The sequence below is a fragment of the Lichenostomus cassidix genome, chromosome 1Aa (genome assembly GCF_008360975.1).
Source record: "Lichenostomus cassidix isolate B80296 chromosome 1Aa, HeHo_3.0, whole genome shotgun sequence".
Lineage (NCBI taxonomy): Eukaryota > Metazoa > Chordata > Aves > Passeriformes > Meliphagidae > Lichenostomus > Lichenostomus cassidix.
The window spans coordinates 34,937,131-34,956,631 of NC_139480.1; the positions used below are offsets into that span (position 1 = coordinate 34,937,131).

Consider the following 19,501-nt stretch of genomic DNA (forward strand, 5'->3'; position numbering starts at 1 on the left):
ATTTTCTTTTCTTTTTTTTTATGAGCATGATCAGAATACTGTGAAGAGTTTGGCAAATGCTTAAATGGAAAAGTTATGTGGACTGTGTGCACTCCTACAAGGCTTTCTTATCCAACTGTTATATACTCTTCCTTTTAGATGGAATCTTTGCCACTGGCCCTGAATATAGGGTTAAGCTTTTAATTCAGGGTTCAATTTTTTTATTTCTCTGGAGTTCATATTTTTACACTATTTGGTCCATTTTTAATTTAATTTTATAATTTCAATTCTGTTGAAATTATAATTCAATTTTATTATTTATTAATTCAATTACAATTACATTTTAGAATTCCATGCTTAATGGCAGGTGGCAAAAAGCTAGACTGTATGAGAAAGCCTTTTAATGTTTTAAAAGCTGTGTAGTACTTCCATTGAACCTGTGCCTGTTAAAAAGTACTAGGTATTGAAAGTGTTTTCTTGTGGTGTTCTGACAAAGTAGTAGGAGTCAGTATGTTGCTTAGAGGGTAAGTTTGACAAGTTCCATTTTCCATTGTTTCTTGACTTTAGTAAGTGAAAGACTTGGGTCTTGGTCTCTTTGTAACAAAACCCCTAACAAGATAGAGGTGTTCATTTCAACTTCTGTAGGCGAGTCAAAGTGATAATTAGTACCATAGGAAAATAAACTATTTTAATGATTTTAAAACCTTGGGTTTTCTAATTTCATTACTCATTTTGTTATAGGTCGTATATGAGCAAGAAGGAGTTTTCATTCACTCCTCCTGTGGAAAAAACGATGACCAGGACAGCTTAATTGCAGGAATACTGCGTGTCATAGAAAAGGTATTTGCATAGTACAGTTACAGACTTTGTATATTTGTCAGCAAAGCATATATTAAGTTTGGCAAATCATAAATACCTTTTTAAGTATAGAATTTTGTAAATGAACAAATACTACATTGTGTTTGACATTGTCCACATAATTGATATGTATACGTAAGTTGTACTGTAATCACACCATGACTATATATAGCAATAGGTATTTTGTTGCGTAATGTTGAATTTTTTGTCATCGTTTGTATTGTAGGAAAATGAAGTAGTAGTAGACTGGAGACCACTGGATGAGACTTTGGATACTTCTAATATCCTCTGTGCTGGAAAGGTTTGTTAGTTATCAGTGTTCTTCATTCCGTTTCTCCAGAGATTTTGTGTTAACTAATGCGTGGGTGATCTTATAACTGGAAGCAAAACTTACTTATCATTGGTATTAATAGCTACATGTAGGAATCTTATTTGCAGACTGCAGTCCTGTTCAGGTTATTAGGAGACATGTGTAGGTTGACTGTACTTAGTTTTTTCTTGGTTCACAAAATAGTAGGGGATTAACTATGATTAGTAAAGACCAAACAAGTGTAAGTGTACCACAGTCACCAGTCCCTTGGCATCTGCTGTGTTGTAGTTTGGTGATTCATTCTTCATAGTTAGACACAAAAGTGAGAGGTGCTGTTCCAATGCAAAATAAAAATAGAAATCCTTGGGGGTTCCGAGATGCAGTGATATGTGGTGTTTAAGCAGTATTAAGAGGATGTGACTAAATAAAAAAGATGGAAGTTTTACACTTAAATGAAAAGTTTGTTATGTTCACAGAGTTTTCAAGAGAGGCAAGGATAATTTAGTATGTTGGAATTTATTACGTAAATCCATACAGTCTTAGTCATAAGTCCAAATTTCCTGTGTTGAACTGTATCATGTTTCTGAGGATTTCAGTACATTTTCTTTTACTCTACAAAATAAAGATGCTGATTCTTCATGTTGAATCTGAGAAACTAGGTCAATTTTTATGCCTTGTGTTTTTTGATAGTTGCTTTGGTTGTTTTTCTCAGGATTCCAGTTCTGTTGTGGAATGGACTCAAACTCCTAAAGAAAAATGTTCCCGAGCAGACCGTCCAAGTAGTTATGAAGCAGAATGGGACATGGTCACCACAGTCTCTTTTAAGAAGAAACCTCATTCAAATGGAGGTACTTAAAAAATAAGTATGGAGGGCTTTTTTGTTTGTAGGGTGTTTTGGTTTTCTTCCATGATGGTAACTTGTAACTGAAGAATTGTTTTCTAGGTACAGTAAAATGGATTTTATTAGGACTTGAAAAGCTGGGATTCACTTGTTCTAAGAGCTGAATCTCTGGGTGTGGAAAAAAAATTCACAAATGGAATAACCGTCACCTGCCTCTATTTTTTTCTTTAAATTGTATTGAAAATGAACACTAAATCTAACTTTTTGATTCATCATTACATGTAGTAGCAGTTTTATCTGCATTGGGCTTGCATTCTTTGAAAAAAAATGGAATTTAAACTAGGTGTCATGTTAGAAATGAAAATGGAAAAACAAGTGGTTTACTACTCAAACGCCTTTCCATACTGCAGCAGCAGGGGGAGATGGAATGTACAATTATGAGGTACATGGGTCTTTTATATGGTCTTTTTTGCTTGGGCAAAATAATTCTATAGCTACACCATTTTTGTTATAGAGTCTCAGTAGAGATCTTGAAAAACGAGTTGTGGAGAAAGAACAGTGATTCTCAAGTAATCTCTTTTGTCTGATTCTCCCATAGTGGTTTTATTATAATATTTGTTTTCCATGTATTATTTCACAGGCTATAACTGGGGACTATTGTTCTTGTTTTATCATCTTTATATTGGTTTTAAATGTCATCTCTGTCATGTATGAGTGCAGGGTTTGGATGTCAGATTAAGAATGTTTTTGGGTAAAGCACAGTTCTTGCTTTCTATACACATACATGCATACACACAGCATCTTTGTTGGGTAAAGGTAGTTTACCACATCACTAGTTTGTATTGATTTTTCATCTCCAGTCATCAGAGCATGTCTATATCCACAGTGAGTGTCACTGAGCCCTACTGACTTGGATTATGTTCTTTGCCACTTCTTGGTTATTTTCAATTGCTGTAATTTGATGGGAGCAGGCCAGGGGGTGTCCCAGATTCCTTCTAGGTATGCTGGCAATTTTGTGTCCTCTGGTAAAGTGAACTTTAATCCCTTCTCCTTGAATATATACAGTCTTGCACAGAATGTATACAAGCTTGCACAGTGTGGGAGGAAAGGGTGAGGGGCAGATTTCCAATTCCTTTGCCCTTGCTTTGGTAGGAGCCTTACACAACACATGGCTGTGGGCAATATGTAGGTTACAGGATTGTAGTGCATATCAGTGCATTACTCTTTAGTTAGAGTAAGTAGCACTACCTGGTGGAGATGCAGGTTGGATTTAGCTTGCTGCTGCTTGATACAGCAGCTGTACATTTAACTGCTTGGTCACTTCTGTTGTGGGATCATAGAATATCCTGAGTTGCAAGTGACCCACAGGGATCATTGAAGTCCAACTCCCAGCCCTGCACAAGACAGCCCCAAGAATCACACCATGTGCCTGCGAGTGTTGTCCAAATGCTTTTTGAGCTCTTGTTAAGCTTAATGCCATGACCACTTCCCTGGGGAGCCTGTTCCAGTGCCCAGCCACTGTCTGGGTGAAAAACCTTTTCCTATCAACTGCAGGTACAGCTTTAGGGGAGCAGTCTGATGGAGTTGTTTGTTGTTTTACAAGTCAATAGACAGTGAGGCTCAAAGAGAAATCTGGAAACAGCAGTTACAGTGTGCATTTTATTATTAGAACCAATGCTGGTGTTTGACTTTGTTCTTTAGGAACAATGACAGATACAATGCATTTATGATTGCTGACACTGAAAGTTAAAGTGAAATCATGTGGTAATTTTGTTTTTAAGATGCTACGACTCATGCAAACGGAGAAAGCAAGTGGTCATTCCTGTTCAGTTTGACAGATCTGAAATCAATCAAACAAAACAAAGAAGGCATGGGATGGTCTTATTTGGTGTTCTGTCTGAAGGATGATGTGAAGCTTCCAGCCCTTCACTTTCATCGTGGAGATAGCAAACTATTGATTAAATGCCTTGAAAAGCACGTTGTGCTGAATGAGTAAGTATCAGCCAACTCTCTTAGTTCTGTAAAATAGAGATTATTGGTTTACTTAAATCATGTAATGAATTTCAGATTAATACTTCCTGATTGTTTTTCTCTTTGTTTTTCTGTTAGTAGAATCAGTTTTCAAGGTGACTGAAACTGATTTCACATATGCATTTGGAATGTAAGCTGAAGTTTTAAAATTACTGGATTGGTTTATGAAGTATTTTAGAATCTAAAGTGTTATTAGCTCTGACTGCCTGGGTTGCTCCCTCTAGCGGGTGCAGAAGCTTCTTATGGTCATTCAGTGTAAAAGTTAAACCCTTCATGAACCACTTCTACAAAATGGGATAATTTGTGTTAAAATTTGAGATTGGCTCCTTTGGGTGAAATATCTATGAATATTTACATGAGTGTGCAAGGTAACTTACAGTACTGTCAACTAAATCAATTGGTATATAAATGTTTTCTCCCACGATTCTGTTCCCCTGTAATTTCTTGTGTGGTTAGTGTTTCACACTTGATCTTTACTGCACAAAACAACTTTCTGAGTGCAAATATATTTAAGAGCCTATTGTGGTGTTAAATACTTTGGGGTTGTTGTGAATTTATATTATGTTACCTCCAAGTTTTTTACAAGGATAAATCCTTTTTGATCAGCATAGCATAAGTGCAGAATAAAATACAATTTTCTGCTCTCATCATGTAGGCATAAATATAATTTAGGAAGGCAACAGGTTAATAAGGTTAGATAGAATATGAAGAAATAAATGAGATGTGGCATGTATACCTATAGCAGGTGTAATATCAGTGTAATATGTTCTATTTTCAAAAGCCTTTTGCTGTTGTCACTTGCAACAGAATAGTCTGATGGCAGATTTGAAGGTGGATAGTGAAATGGCTGTGGGAATCCTTACAGAGAGCTCTTCTCCCAACAAGTAGGGCAGGCTGATGCTGAGTAATACTGAGGAACACTTGGCTGGAGAACAAGCCAGTAGGACATGAGTGGTGTATATTTGTTGAACTGATTTGTGGAAGGCTTTGACAGTTTCAAGACATGGTATTAGGGTTTGTGATAATCAGAAGTTTTCAGCTGCTTCGAGAAGGGAGTATGGTCAGTGTGGCCAGTTGGTGGAATGGCAATGGCTGTAGCATTGTATGTCAGCTTTTTAAGGGGAAAAGTCAGGAAGACCAAAGGAGAGGCTATTAAGGGGACAAGATGAACTTGTAAATAGGAATATTCTCAGTACAACTGTAGATTAGAAAATCCTGAATGGCAACTTCATCTTAAGTCCTGAGGAGTTTTTTCTCTAGATTCCCACAGAGTCCTTCCTTAAACATGCTTTCATTTAGTTTCATAATTTCACAACTTCTGCAGGTATAGGGAAACGTTGTCCTGCTGTCCCCCTCCCTCCCTTTGAGCATACTGCTCTGTTTACAGCTCTGTTTTAGCTGGTAGGCTGGAGTACGTTTTGGGGACAACTGATACAGCAAACACTGAAAACACACCTGTGTTATATGGTGAGTCACAGGAAGCTTTATACCAGATCTGTGTGATCTGTTGCCTGTGCAGCAGCATATTTCAAATTTTCTGAATAATTGCTAGGATAAGACAGCAAAACTTGAGGTGATGTTCAGGCTTGCAGGACATGCTGTGCTGCTTGGTATTGTCATCTTGAACAGTTGTAAGCATAAATGAATGCAAGGACAGATACTTCAGCAACTTTAAAGCAAAAAGCAGTGGCATCTATGGAAATTAAATTTGGATGACTTTAGGCATTGACCTGAGCAGAAACTTCCAGCTTTAGTTTTCTTATTCAGTTAAGGTCTGCTTCTGCCACCAAATTCTCTTCTGTCATCTAGTCATGAATTATGATGATTATTTTTTCTAAGGAAAGAGAAAATAACAAAATGGCCATCCAAATTATGGAAATGACAGAGTCAATCTGTTTCTCTTGTTTCCTAGTGGTTATTCATTCTTTAGTACATAATGTATGTAATCTCACAACCTCATTCAGGAAAAATATGTTTACTCAGCTGCTTGGATGCCACAAGCAAATACTTGGCAGTGTAATTACTTGTTATCCCAACTTCTGTTTTAGAATACATGGGATATTGATATTAAGGCAGAAATTTTAGCTTATCTCTAAATTATCTTTATGTCACAGGTATTTTCTTATGTTCCTATTACCTCAAAAGATTTTGCCCTTCTCTAATACCATCTTTTATAAAATATCACATCATTGCTGAAATCAGTGTGAAGCAGCTAAATTCGCACAAAATAGTTGTAATTTTTTGCCCTGAGGATTATGGACCTCCTAGTTTGGTCGGACCAGGCTAATATTGAGAAAATACTGTGTGCACAGGTGACACTTTCTAAGTGGCAGGACTATGAGTAAGTTTAAGAAATTGTCTAGCACACAAATTTTTGGACAATACCTATAGTGGATGTTGATGCCCACCTGACTGTCCAGAAAATGTGTTTAATTAAAAGTACAAAGTTTTCACTCTTTCAGTTAAGGAAAACTTAATACATGACTCAGCCTTTGCCCTTGTCCTGCTTTTTAGAAAAAGCCAGTTGAGCTTCATTAACTGTTGCTGCCTCAGAACTATGACTGTGATGTCTGGCTGTCTCAAAATAAGATCTCTTGTTGCATTTCATATCCGTCAGTGTTAACAGTGTCCTGTCCTGTTGGAATGGGAAAGAGATAAGGCTTATTAAAGTTCTTATCTTTGACTTTAATAACATGGTAGATGATGCAGGTGCTAATAAAAAGAGAAGTAATTTTTTCTTTCAAAGACTAGAAAGTGGATTTAAAAAACAGTGGATTTAAACTTTGTGAGGGAACAGTAGAGAGGTGTGTTATAAATATAAATGTGTGCAATGGATTAGGTCAGATGGCAAAGTGCTTGGCTTTCTCCTGCCTAGATACAAACTCCACGGCTTGAATGTCAGCCCACTTTCTGAACTGTTATGTCTTCTGTCACCTACTGAGCAGTAAATTGGTGATTCAGCAGCTGCTGAAGGAAGTAATGGGGTGCCTGTGCTGAAGAAGGGGACAAAATGTGATGTTGCAGGGGAAGTAGGTGTGAGATTTAAAGAACAGATTAATTACTAAGAGCAGCCACTCTTAGGAGGTTCCACTACCTTTGTTGGTACTGTTTTCATCTGCCTGTAAATTACATTATCTTCCAGAATAATTTCTCAAAAAAAATTTCTGAAGTTTCATTTTTCAAGGAATGAAAGAGTACAATTAAAAATTAACATAGAAGTTACAGATCTTTTGGAAAATGGAAGTCCTGTTTTGTGTAGCATTAGTTTGTTAGCTTGTGCCAAGAACCAAGAATGATCTTGCATCAAATTTTTTTTTTTTTTTCCTATGAAGCCTGAAATGTGACTTTAAAAAGCCAGTGAATGTTTTGAAAACTTCATAGAATAAAAAACTGGTAGCACCCAGACACTCTTTTTTAATTTTATTGCAGGTCTCCACATGATGAACGGGTTCTTCTTGTGAAGACTCAGAAGTCACTGTCTCAGTCTTTTGAAAATCTCTTTGATGAACCATCATATGGCTTATTACAAGTATGTATTATATCAGAAGTTTTTATTCTGAAGACATGTATTTAAAAAAATCCACTCTGTCATGTAATAGGAATATTTGCTGAATAATGATTTAATGCCATTGTAGAAGCAATAATGCCATTTATGACGTTGTTGTTAATTATTGCCAAGAATAATGCCATTGTAGAAGCATTGACTGTATCCTAAAACAAATGCTTACCATAAAAAGTACACTTAATTGTAAGCTGTATTCTGTGATGTATGATTTCTATGATGTATGGTTTCTTAACTTCCCAGTGGTATTATTTCAAACCTATTCAAGTTCATGTTCTCTGTGATTCTATACATTTGGATACAGAAAGTCTTAAAAAGAAGGAAAAAGAAAAATTTTAGGAGTTACCAAAACATATTAATTATAATTTTCTAAGTTTTCCTTGACTAAATATTCTTTTCATTGGTATTTGCTGAGACTTTTGGAGGGATGATGGAAATACATCAGCAAAGAGGACAACATTGTCTAAAAAGATGAGCTTTTTTAATACTACAATTGCTTATCATTTGATGGGGCTAATGGACTTGTGAAAGTCAGCAGCAAAACTTGAGTGACTTCACTGAGGCCAGAGTTTTGACCTGCTGATCTATTTAATTAAAGAAAATCTTCATGAATTAATTACATTAGTTTGTACATTTAGTTGTCAAATCAAGTTTTGTGTGAAATTCCTAGCAGAGTACATGATGGTTCAAACTGTTTTCTCTGTGAGGATAGGGAAGCTGGGCGTAAGGGGGATGTTCTGTGCCATGAATCACTGGATAGTAAACACTGGATCTGATCCACTTCTATACATAGGTCAGGCTTACTGACAACACTGGTATCCAATCTTTCAAAACAATTAGCAGTGTTATCTTCATAACGAAGTTGTTTAATCATGTAATGACTGTTCTGTATGACTACCAATACATGAAACTTAAGTAAATTTGAGACTTACAGTACTTTTCCTGATGTTTTGCTATGAGTACAAGAATTACAAATATATATATATATATATTACAAATATGTTATAAACACAAATTTTTGTGGTTTGCTTGTTTTCCTTGTTATAACACAGAAATGGAAGAAAGATCCATACATTGTAACAATGGGAAGATTCTCCAAAGTCACAAACTATATTTTTGATAGTTTCCGTTCAAGTGATCCATCAAATCAAAGGCGACCACCATCAGAAATGGCAGACTTTCTCAATGATACTATTCCAGGGCTGAGGATAAATCAGCAGGAAGAACCAGGATTTGAAGTCATTACACGAGTGAGTGTATAAATTAATGATACAGATGCGTTGATTGTTTTTTACACTCCTTTAATGAATGGTAGAACTTGAAGCATGGGGAGTTATACTGTTTATGCTTTGTGGCATATTACTGTTTATTCTCAAGAGTTAAGATCATAATCAGTTACTTTTGAATATGTCATTTTTATGCATGCGAATGTGAGTTTTCCTTTGAAAGGAAGTTAGTAATTAATGAAATGGTGACTCTAGTTATGTTAGAGGCACTGCCTTAAAAAGTGACCAATTTTATGTTTAGTGTTTCCTCGGAGGTCAATTAGAGCTACATTAAGTAAAATTGGAGAATGCAGGTTAATAACCAACTTGGCTAATCACTGCTAACATTTCAGTTTCTTCTAAGATTAAAATTAAGTGCTTAATTGGATGATTAATGTCTAGGGTGTATAAATTATAGATTTATATATGATTTGAACCAAAGCTAGAATGAACTTATAATTGGATCATGAATCACTGTGGACTTCTGTTGGAGTCTTTTACAGATAGGTGGGAAAGGTTTATTTTTAAATGCTTGTGATTATTATTTAAGCAGTTTACATATTTTTAAAACATTAAACTCTCTGATATGGGTTTTTTTTTGAGTTCAAGGTGGTGTTAATATCTTAGCAGTAGTTGTATGAACTATTCTAAGAAATTGCTGCCTAGCACTTACTCAGTTAATCTACCAGTGAGAAAGTATGAGAAATGCTACATGTGGAAATTAACATTGACTTATATGTCTTAATCTGACAAATGCCTTGGACTTCTAAGGAGTTGAAACCCGAATTGATTTTGGGGTCACCATCATAAAAATATTTTTAGGAACCCAGGATTTAGTGTCTGCTGAATTCTGTTGTACTTGGACATGCAGTTTGGAAACTGAGAGACTAAGCACAAACTGAAAGTTTGAATGGGGTTATAAATTCTGGAAGTAAATACATCCTTGGGTTTTTTTAAGAGGCTGTGTACCAAAATTGATCTTTCCAGCCGCGTTGTACAGTTTGTGTAGGGATAGCATCTCTGAACCCAACCTGGTTTTCAGTTCTCTTAAGATGTGCTAATTTGTATCAGGAATGTGTTTTTGAAGTGAAGCTCCCGATTATCCTTGTTTGCTGTGTTGCATTAGTGTATGGGAATCTAGCTCATAGGTGTTTGTGGAGTTGGCAGGTTATTTGAAATACGTGTATTTGAAATAACGTGTATAACCAGCTCCTCAGCACCAAGTGTCTAAAGATCTGCTTGCATTGGCCCGCACTACTTGCTCACGTGAATGCAACCGTAGATCCTTAGGGTTGTTAACTGAGGTGTGTGCATGTTGAAATGTACTTGCACTGAATGTAAGGAACTGCCAAGCTTAGTACCATTTGTGCAGTAGTTTGCAACTACTGAAGCACTTCATTGGGATTCATTAGCACCTTTGTTATGTTTCAGATCGACCTTGGGAAACAGCCTGAAGTTAGTAGAAGAGAGCCTGTGTCGGCTGAAGAATGGGCTAAGAATATGGATTCCGAAGGAAGAATTTTAGATGTTGACTACATAAAGCGATTGATATTCAAAGGGGTAACGTTTTTTTTCTAAATTCAGCAAGATCTATGGCTTGATTCTGGCTTTTACTTTCCTTCCCAAACAGTGGTTATTCTGTTTTTGTTACACTTGTAATGTTTCATGCAGAACTTTGAGCATGACCCAGACAGTCATTATTAAGAGACTTCATAAAGCATAGTTTTGTGCCAATCAAATACCTCAGCAGTCTTGCAGCCATATAAAGTGCTCTACAAGGAGAGAGATCTTGTTGTGTCTGGCTGAAGGAAATGAGTTTAAAATACAGAAGCTTAAGTGATAAAACAAATGAAAGTGGCTTTCAGGGAAAGACCGGTGTTTCGGTGCAAGGATATTAAGTTTGTTCTTTTCTCTTAAAAGGTTTTTTCTTATCCTTCAGCAAAAGCTTCTGGTTTTGCCCAGCAGTTTGCTGGGATTTGACCCTCATCAGAGCAGTGCTAAACACTTTTGCTGATATTTTTAATTGAACTGAGGGTTTTGCAATATGAATGTGAATTTAGTTCCAGTGATGGAAATTTTGAAAACTGTAGTTGTGTCCTGTAGCTTTTCTACCTAATGTTACCTCAGTATTTCTATGTTTTGGTGAGAATCCAGCTGCCTTAATGCATTCATTGTGTGCACGTTGATGCATGTTCACAAGTGGAGGAGTATGATAACACTGATATTGCAGGTTTTTAAAAGGCCTGTACATACTAAGCAATACTTACTAAGTAATGTACTGTAAAGGAGGTAGAGTGAAAAGGAAATGTTTTCAGTTTCTGTGGCTGTTCCTTAATACTGGTGTGCCTTATGTGCCCAATAAAGGACCCTTCTGCAATCATGAGCATTACTATAAACCTTTTCTTCCTGTAGCCCACTTTCCTGTCATCTCACTCCCCTGGCACTGGGCAGAGTGCTCTATTTTATTTATGACTCAAGATCCCCAGACTGGGGACACTTGTAGCCAAAGTGGCTATTCTTACAGCTATGCTGCAGAAGTTGCAAGAAAATGTCTTGATGAGAGCAGGATATGATTCAGCTCCGTACATTTTTGTAGTCTAAAAATATTGAGCATTACTTGGAAAGATTTCTGACAAACAGGCTTCTTGAGTAGACACTAGTATTTTTGACTGAACAATTAATTGAACATTGGCCATGTCTTGTGAGATGAGAATATTCGTTCAAAAAAAAAAATAAATGGAGTATTAGTCCTCAAGATGAGTTTGTGGCAAGACCATAAGTTTAGTAATTGTAACCAGAAGCAGCATTATATACATACATTGTAAAAATTTTTTTGCTTCTTAAAGTCTGTGATGCCTGTAAGGTTTTTATTTTTAGCAGTGAAACAAAAATATAGGAAGAAAATTATTTTCTAAAGTTGCTTTTTTTACCGAAGTGTGAATCCAGGGCTTCTACAGTTTTCTGCTTAATCATACTATTTTCCTCCTGTTTTCTCCCACTGTGTTACCTAGTTAGCACATGAGACTTGGCTACAATGTAAAAAGAAACTGACTTTAAGTTGCTACTTGGAGAAGTGTTGCGTGGCTATACGAATGTTTCCTCACAGTATGGAAATACTTTTTGTTGATGCTTTATATCCATTTTTCCCAAGGGTCTCTGCCATACTTTAAGAAAAGAGGCATGGAAATTTCTTTTGGGGTATTTTCCTTGGAATAGCACTAAGGAAGAGAGAGCAAATCTGCAGAAAAGGAAAACGTGAGTACAGGGACTTTTTTCTTAAAAAATAAATTTAAAAGCTGCATCTTTTTTTAAGACATAGTGATGTAGAAAGCCTTTTGGAATGTTGAAAGACAGCTGCTAAAATTGTTGAATGCATAAACTTATGAAAATTGCTTAAAAATTATTATACTAAAACCATTCTATAAACAGAGTGTTGTTGTTCCCTTTATCTCAAAGAATGAATGGAACAAATGAATGCTTAAGTAAAAAAAAAAAAAAAGAAATGTGATAATTGAGTATGTGTTGGTTTCAAAAATTATCTTTCTTCTTCAGGGATGAATATTTCAGGATGAAACTGCAGTGGAAATCTGTCAGTGAGGAACAGGAAAAGCGAAATTCAAGATTAAGAGATTACCGGAGTCTTATAGGTAAATTCAGGTTTAGAAACATACCTAACTGCACACAAACATTTAGAAGTTAATAAGAAATTTTAAAAAGTACCCTTTTGAAGAACCTGTGTGGAGTGGCACTAAAAAATTACGTGTTGCTCTTTTCAGAGGTCCCTAGACTTGGTTATATATTTAATATTAAAACTTTCTCAACTAGAGTGATTCAGAGCTTTACGTATTAGTGTTACGAACTGGCTGGATTTTTAAACTTCCTTTACTTAATAACAAAAAGCCCTTAATTTTGTGCTATGTCGTGATGTGTTTTTACTGGAAATGTTGTTAAAATAATGATATACAATAAGATTGTGAAAATAGGTCTGTTCATCTTTTATAATTTCTTACATGGATTTGTGTATGTGCATTGTGACTTCTGGGGTTTTATACCTACTTCTAAAAATTTCATCCAAGTATGCTGAGTATTAGCAGTTTGTATCCTCAGTTGTCTTTGGTAGTGAGAACTGGGCACCAATGTTTAGCATTGCTAAATATTTTTTCAGGAGACAGGACAAAATTTCTGTATTTTTCTGAGAAAAAGACTAAACTTATTTCAGGCAATTATTCAACAGGAAAGCTGAAAGGGTCAAAGTTTAGTCTTGGTAGATTAATAAACTATATTTGTAGAGAATCGTAACAGAAAAAAATTATATTCAGAGTTGAAAAAAGGCCATATGTTTGTTTCTGTTGAAACAATTATTTTAATTTTTAAGTATTTGAAATGTAAGCGGCAATATTTGGGTTATGGAGTAAAATAATCCAAAACTATGAAATACTCCTTTATCAAACTGCAGTCAAAATTTTGCAAAACTTAGAAATATATGCATCTTGAATTTCACCTTATTAAAGAGTGTACTGTGTGCTTGGTGTGTTTTCAGGCATCAAAACTGCCTGATGAAAGAGGCAGTTTCATCTGCTGTGAGTTATGGGAACTTGTTAAACAGTATTTATAAACATGCTGTTATGACCTGTCACAGTGTCTTTGAGCTGATCATGTGGGAACTTTCCAACTATGGCTAATGCTGCGTCACATCAGTATTCATAAATGGCATTGTAGAGTTAACTTGCGTAAAATTGTTTTTAATCCTCTTAAGTGTTAGATATTTTTGCTGAATTATAATCAGGAATTTTTCCATAAAATGTGTTATCAAAGAAAAGGCAGAAAGCTTTAAAATATGTTTATGAGCAAATCCTTTCATTGCAGATAGGAAGCATTTTCTTTATTTTAAAATGTTCTTTATTTTGAAATGGCATTCAGCTATGCAGTTTTCTCAAGCACTTCAAAGCTTTGCAACAGTGTTTGAGGAAGAAATCAGCTTAAACATTCTGAATTAATTTGATACCAACTTTGTAGGACTGGTTTTGAAAGTGTTTTTAAATCTGAACTGTTTTCTTAGAAAAAGATGTTAACAGGACAGATCGAACAAATAAGTTCTATGAAGGCGAAGATAATCCAGGACTGATTTTACTTCATGATATTTTGATGACCTATTGCATGTATGACTTTGATTTAGGTAAGTTGTGTCCCTCTGAATGTAAAAGCCTTCTTGGCTTCTGATATGCAGCTTTGCTTATGTTAAGTCGTGTTAATACAATTGAGCTTGTATGGATTACAATGCTTTTTATAAATGTTTTAAAGAATACTTATTAGTTTATATTATTTAATAATGTAGGTAACTTCAGTTTTTCTTCTTTTGAATTTGATGCTTATCTCTGAACTCATCAGTTGCAGTGGGATTTGGAATTAAGTGGTAGTTTGTCTTCACCACAGACCTATTGTTGTGGGGTTCTTTTGTTATTTTTGGGGTTTTTGTGTGGTTTTCGTGCAGTTTTTGTGGTTTAGGTTTTTTTGTGTTAGTTTTTTTAATACAATTGAAGCAGCCTTGCTTTTCAGAGTTTAAATGGGTTTGGGTCTTTGGATCATGAGTGTTATATTTATTTTTAAGACTGATATATCAATAAAAATGATAAGCCAGCTGCCACTGCTGTAATTAAAGCTCAGCATGCGGAACCAGCTGTTTGTAAACATGGTGTTCTTGTGAATATTTTAAAAACTGGTTCTTGAGAAGTGCACTTAGCAATCTGTCAAAAATTACACTTTAGTGTATGCATCTGTTGCAGAGGGAAGACCATATAACATCTTGCTTTAATCACAGTGTTAATGTGATGGCTAAATCTTGGCTTCCTGTTAATTATTTTGGGAGAGAGGGAAAATATACTTCTAGTTGGTTCCCCCTTCACCCCTGGCATGACATTTGCCTCCCATGTATACTTGAGAGTTTATTTGGGTATTCTGTATCAGAAAAGTTTTTTGGGATTCTAAAAGCCCACTTTGCGCCCGATTTTGAAAACAAAAAGTAAGGATAAATCTTTAACTGCTAGTTAACACTTTGCAGAGCTGTAGTTCTTGTCAGCTTTTGTCCTCTCTAAAAGAGAGTCTTAATCTCCAGCTTGAAAAAAGAGAAAACTAAAACTGATGGTTTAAACACATAGCTCTGTTTCACCTCTTTCCACATTTCAACCTTCATTAATAAACCGTGACATTATGGGTGAAATTAAAGCAGATTCACCACCCACTCTATTAAAAACACTGTTTGGATGGCTTGAATGTACACAGTGGATAAGTCTTTTGTTTTATAAACAAGCAGGAATAATGGAAATACAGTAAATTTGACATAACTGTCCAAGGCTTCTAAGCACTGGTGCAGCGCTGCTCTTAATCTTTTGACAGCCGCTTTAGAGGGGTCTGAATAATGCCCCAAACTGTCAGATAGGGGAGGGGACAGAACAGCTGTTAATAGAATGTTTTTCTGAATTAATTCCTTTAGTCTGTTTAAATGGAATTGGTTTTATTACTCAATAGACTTTTAAACTGTCTTCAACAGAATTTTCTCTGCATTTATTTTTAGTTGGCTGTAGTATTAAATATGTGGGGAATAAAACCTTTTTTTTCTTTTGACCTTTTTATTATTTACCTGTTTGCTGTTACCTATTCTATTATTCTTCTCTCAGCTGTTCCACATTTCAGTTATTGACTAATCCTCTTTCCAGTTACACAGTTACAATTACATCATTAAGAATTTAAGTCAGCCAGCTGAGAAATGTTGTGTCAAACCAGTCATTGATAATAGATATCCACATTAATTGTGTTGTCTTATTTAGGGAGATCAGCAATGATAGGGCAGTAGATAAGCTGGCACTAGCATCAGTGGTAATTGGAAGAGTTGGGAAGAAGGGGAAAAATTACCTGTAAAAATTTTTATCCTCTGCTTTTCTTAAATGGATGTGAATTGCAAACAAAAAAGCTGGAAGAGGCATTAAAAAACTATATAAACATTTGAAAAACATTTTTTTATACAACAAAGTTTTATAGTTCTTCATAAAAATTATATGCTTTAATGGGTATTTCCTTCTTCAGTTAAATGAAAGCTTTTCTTATAAGGCATGTGAGTGCTTTTTAGGAGGTATAAACTTGATTCACCACTTTTAGGGACAAAACCTAAAAGTCCTTCCTTGAATCAGGTCCAGATATGTGTTACTTTTTTGCTTCTTGTAAGCAATACTTTACTGCTAATTCCCTTTCCTACTTTGATAGGTTGAATTCTTCGTTGTTGTCTGCTTGGTTACACAAATGGTCTTAGGCTTGGGTGTATTTAAAGTACTGTCCAAGCAGAACAGTCCCAACTTCCTTAAATAAAGGAATATTTATAGCATATTCAGTGCCAGAAAAAAAAAGTGCGAAGTGCGAAATTTTCTTCATGAGAACTGTTGCACCATGTTTTTCTGGAATTGCAGCTCAACATCTCTTTAAATGAATTTGAGAAGAAAATCTTCATTTGGGGCTGGGTGGGGGAGTGGGAAGATATTCAAAATGTTTAAACTACTGGAAGAAAGTAACCAAGTACAAATAGAAAGGAGACTATATATAAGTTTATATTTGTGATGGTGCAAGAGATATACTTAATCTTCTTAAAAATAACAATATATGCACCTGAGTTCTAAATAGGAATGTTTTTACTAAAAATCTATTGTCAAGTCAGTTTGTGCATATTTTAACAACTACAAGAACAATGTGTTTGCTTTATGTGTTCTTTAGATTGGCAGAAATGGCTGATAAATCTTACCTGATCTGCTGGATGTTGGTGGCTATTAATACAAATTTGTCTTAACTGGTAGTTGAATTGGAGAATTATAGTTTCTGTATGTTTTTGTTTTATTCAGTCATTCATCACACTTGAAAAATTACTACTTAGCTGCTGAGTTTAAATTTCTATTTAATTTCCCCCCCCTCTCCTTTTTCTCCATCAAGGTTATGTGCAGGGGATGAGCGACTTGCTGTCACCTGTCTTGTATGTTATGGAGAATGAAGTAGATGCCTTTTGGTGCTTTGTATCCTACATGGATCAAATGGTAAAATAAGGCTTTTTTAACCCACATAAACAGATAAGCCACAGATAGCATTTGGGGTTAATTTTATTTTACAAATATCATTGGGTTTTTTGAATTCTTTTAAAGCAGTCATTTTATGTTTGGAGTCAATATGCTTTTTTTGATTGAGGTTATGGTGGCTTTGCAATACTATTGCTGTACAATACAGATATATTTTGCTCCTTAAGAATTCCAAAGTAACCGTCACAGACAAATCTGTATTTATTAGGAGTCCTCAAGCAGGATTTTGTTTAGGATAATGGTTTCATGTCATACGTGCCTTTTGGCTTTTGTTAAATGCAATTTGGTCTTCCCACAAACGGAAACTTCTATGACTTGTGCATGTGGCAAAACAGTGTGACTGATACGAGAGTAAAAGAAAAGTTGGGTATTTTGTTTGAGTGCAGTCATGCTGCTTGAAAGTACAGAGTGTACGCTGATTTAAACTATCCTTATTACATACAGAAGTGTTAGCAGAGAAATACAGTTCATTGCTTCAGTTAAACTTCTCAGTAAAAGGCAGACAGTTCATTAGGTACAGTTGAATATCCATACGTTAAATACCTAAAGGATGAGAACCACTATTGCAATATCAAAACTTCTTTAAAAATAGCTGCAAATCTCAAAATTGAGTTAATAAAAATGATAATGCTACTGTTTTATTCCATACAGCATCAGAATTTTGAAGAACAGATGCAGGGTATGAAGACACAACTAATTCAGCTGAGTACTTTGCTTCGTTTACTAGACAGTGGATTTTGCAGTTATTTAGGTAGGTGTATTATTCATGCACAGTAACTGAAACAACTTCCTGCATTCTGTTTTTTACCAGTCTAAATTGAATTCCAATATTATGCAAATTCAAGACTTGTAAATTAATAATGACTAAAAGATTTCACTAATTGCTCCATGCTTGTTGAAAGAACAGGGTCATCCTGTTGCCAATTTTAAAAATATAACATTCTCTGGCAAATACCTTTGATTCTGAAAAGGGGCTGCCATGTTAAAACTTAGTGGTATGAATGTGTACCTGTAAAGTGTAGGTTTTATTTTTTTTTCACTTATTGTCTGAACCAAATTTGATGCTTCTGAAATGTTATCCTCTTATTCCTAGAATCTCAAGACTCAGGCTACCTTTATTTTTGCTTCCGGTGGCTTCTTATCAGATTTAAAAGGGAATTTAGCTTTCAAGATATTCTTCGACTCTGGGAGGTAAGGAAATACTTTGTCACACAAACTCCAAGCGTTTTTGGACTTAAGAACAAAAAGCATGGATCATTTTGCAAAGTGTTTAATACTCTGATAAATTTAAAAAAGAAAAAAAAAAAGATTTAGTGGAATGATCTGAAGACAAGTGAGCATTTCTTAGGTCTTTTTAGCCTAAAGAACGACTTGGAAAGTTAATGAAAAAATACTTACTAGAGCTGGTTTGGATAAATTGGCTTTTGCAAAAAGATTTGGACAGGAGCCTTCAACTGAGACTCTTAAGTGAAAGTAGTAAGTGGAGAGTACCAGTTAACTATTAATGGAAAACTGGTTATGAGAGAAGAAAGAGCATTTGTGTGTATGTGCGTGTGTGTGTTTGATTAATTCCTTGGTATTGGTAATTCTTTATAAATTACATGGAATGAAGCACTGTCAGGGTGGTTTTAGCCAAAACCATGAGGAGAATGATGTCAGAAGATCATTAATCTTGATGATAAGGCCTTGTGATGCCAAATAACATTATGTAAAACATCAAAATGTTGAAGTTCTGATAATTCTGGGTTTGTAAGGGTTTTTTCGATTTAGGTGATCTTGGGATCAGGTGGGATAGTTAAGATTAATATTTTTGTCTAATTCTTTTGTTCTGAGAAAATTGAGAAGTGTGTCAACAGTGCAGGTTTATTGTCTAAGATGCATTTAACAAGGGGACAGTATTCACTGAAAACTCAGAAGAAGAGAATAAATGAGAGAATAAGAGATGAATGGAGGGAGTATTTTCTAGGACATGACATCTCATGTGTTGGAGAACAGAAGGGTAATGAAAAGAACAGGGCTGAGATGCATAAAATTTGTACTATAATGAAAAATAATGTTGTTTCTGGTGTAATGAAAAATAATGTTGATGCTTTTATTCGCTTTTTCCACTAATGAAAAAGGAGTCACATAAAGAGGAGGACCAGTATTTAAAACTGTCTAAAGTAAATCTTTTTTAGCTTTTTTATCATCAGTTGCTGGAATTTACTATCATAGAGTATTGAGGTGGTATTTTAACCAGCAGACAAAAAAGTTTATGGATAACATTCATAAATAAGGAAACCAATATGTACAAAACCAGAAGAATTCTCTTAGTCCAAGGTATAAATGATAATGATTTGGGAGGGGAGATGCACTCATCTCTTCTCCCCAGTATTATGTTGTCTTCTCAGTATTTTTCTAAAGACTAATTTTTCTTTTAAAGTTTATGACAACAGTGTTTTTATTTATAGTTTATAGTCCCAGGCTAGCATGTTTTTATCACCTCTGCTTTAATGTGTGTCTATGTGTGCACACAGAAAAGAAGCACGCTATATTTCTCACTCA

The 19,501-nt window shown here is 35.1% G+C and overlaps 1 protein-coding gene across 1 annotated transcript in view; it reads left to right on the plus strand.

Annotated features, from left to right (window-relative positions):
* The window catches only part of TBC1D15 (TBC1 domain family member 15), a 31,866-nt gene that overhangs the window by 7,644 nt on the left and 4,721 nt on the right, over positions 1-19,501 (plus strand). The window contains exons 2-14 of the mRNA XM_085045056.1: positions 721-819; positions 1,064-1,138; positions 1,860-1,995; positions 3,770-3,980; positions 7,449-7,548; positions 8,634-8,831; positions 10,278-10,406; positions 11,998-12,101; positions 12,399-12,493; positions 13,906-14,022; positions 16,818-16,918; positions 17,609-17,708; positions 18,051-18,148. Coding sequence (XP_084901182.1) covers positions 721-819; positions 1,064-1,138; positions 1,860-1,995; positions 3,770-3,980; positions 7,449-7,548; positions 8,634-8,831; positions 10,278-10,406; positions 11,998-12,101; positions 12,399-12,493; positions 13,906-14,022; positions 16,818-16,918; positions 17,609-17,708; positions 18,051-18,148 — 1,563 coding nt within the window. The remainder of the gene's footprint in view (positions 1-720; positions 820-1,063; positions 1,139-1,859; positions 1,996-3,769; positions 3,981-7,448; positions 7,549-8,633; positions 8,832-10,277; positions 10,407-11,997; positions 12,102-12,398; positions 12,494-13,905; positions 14,023-16,817; positions 16,919-17,608; positions 17,709-18,050; positions 18,149-19,501) is intronic.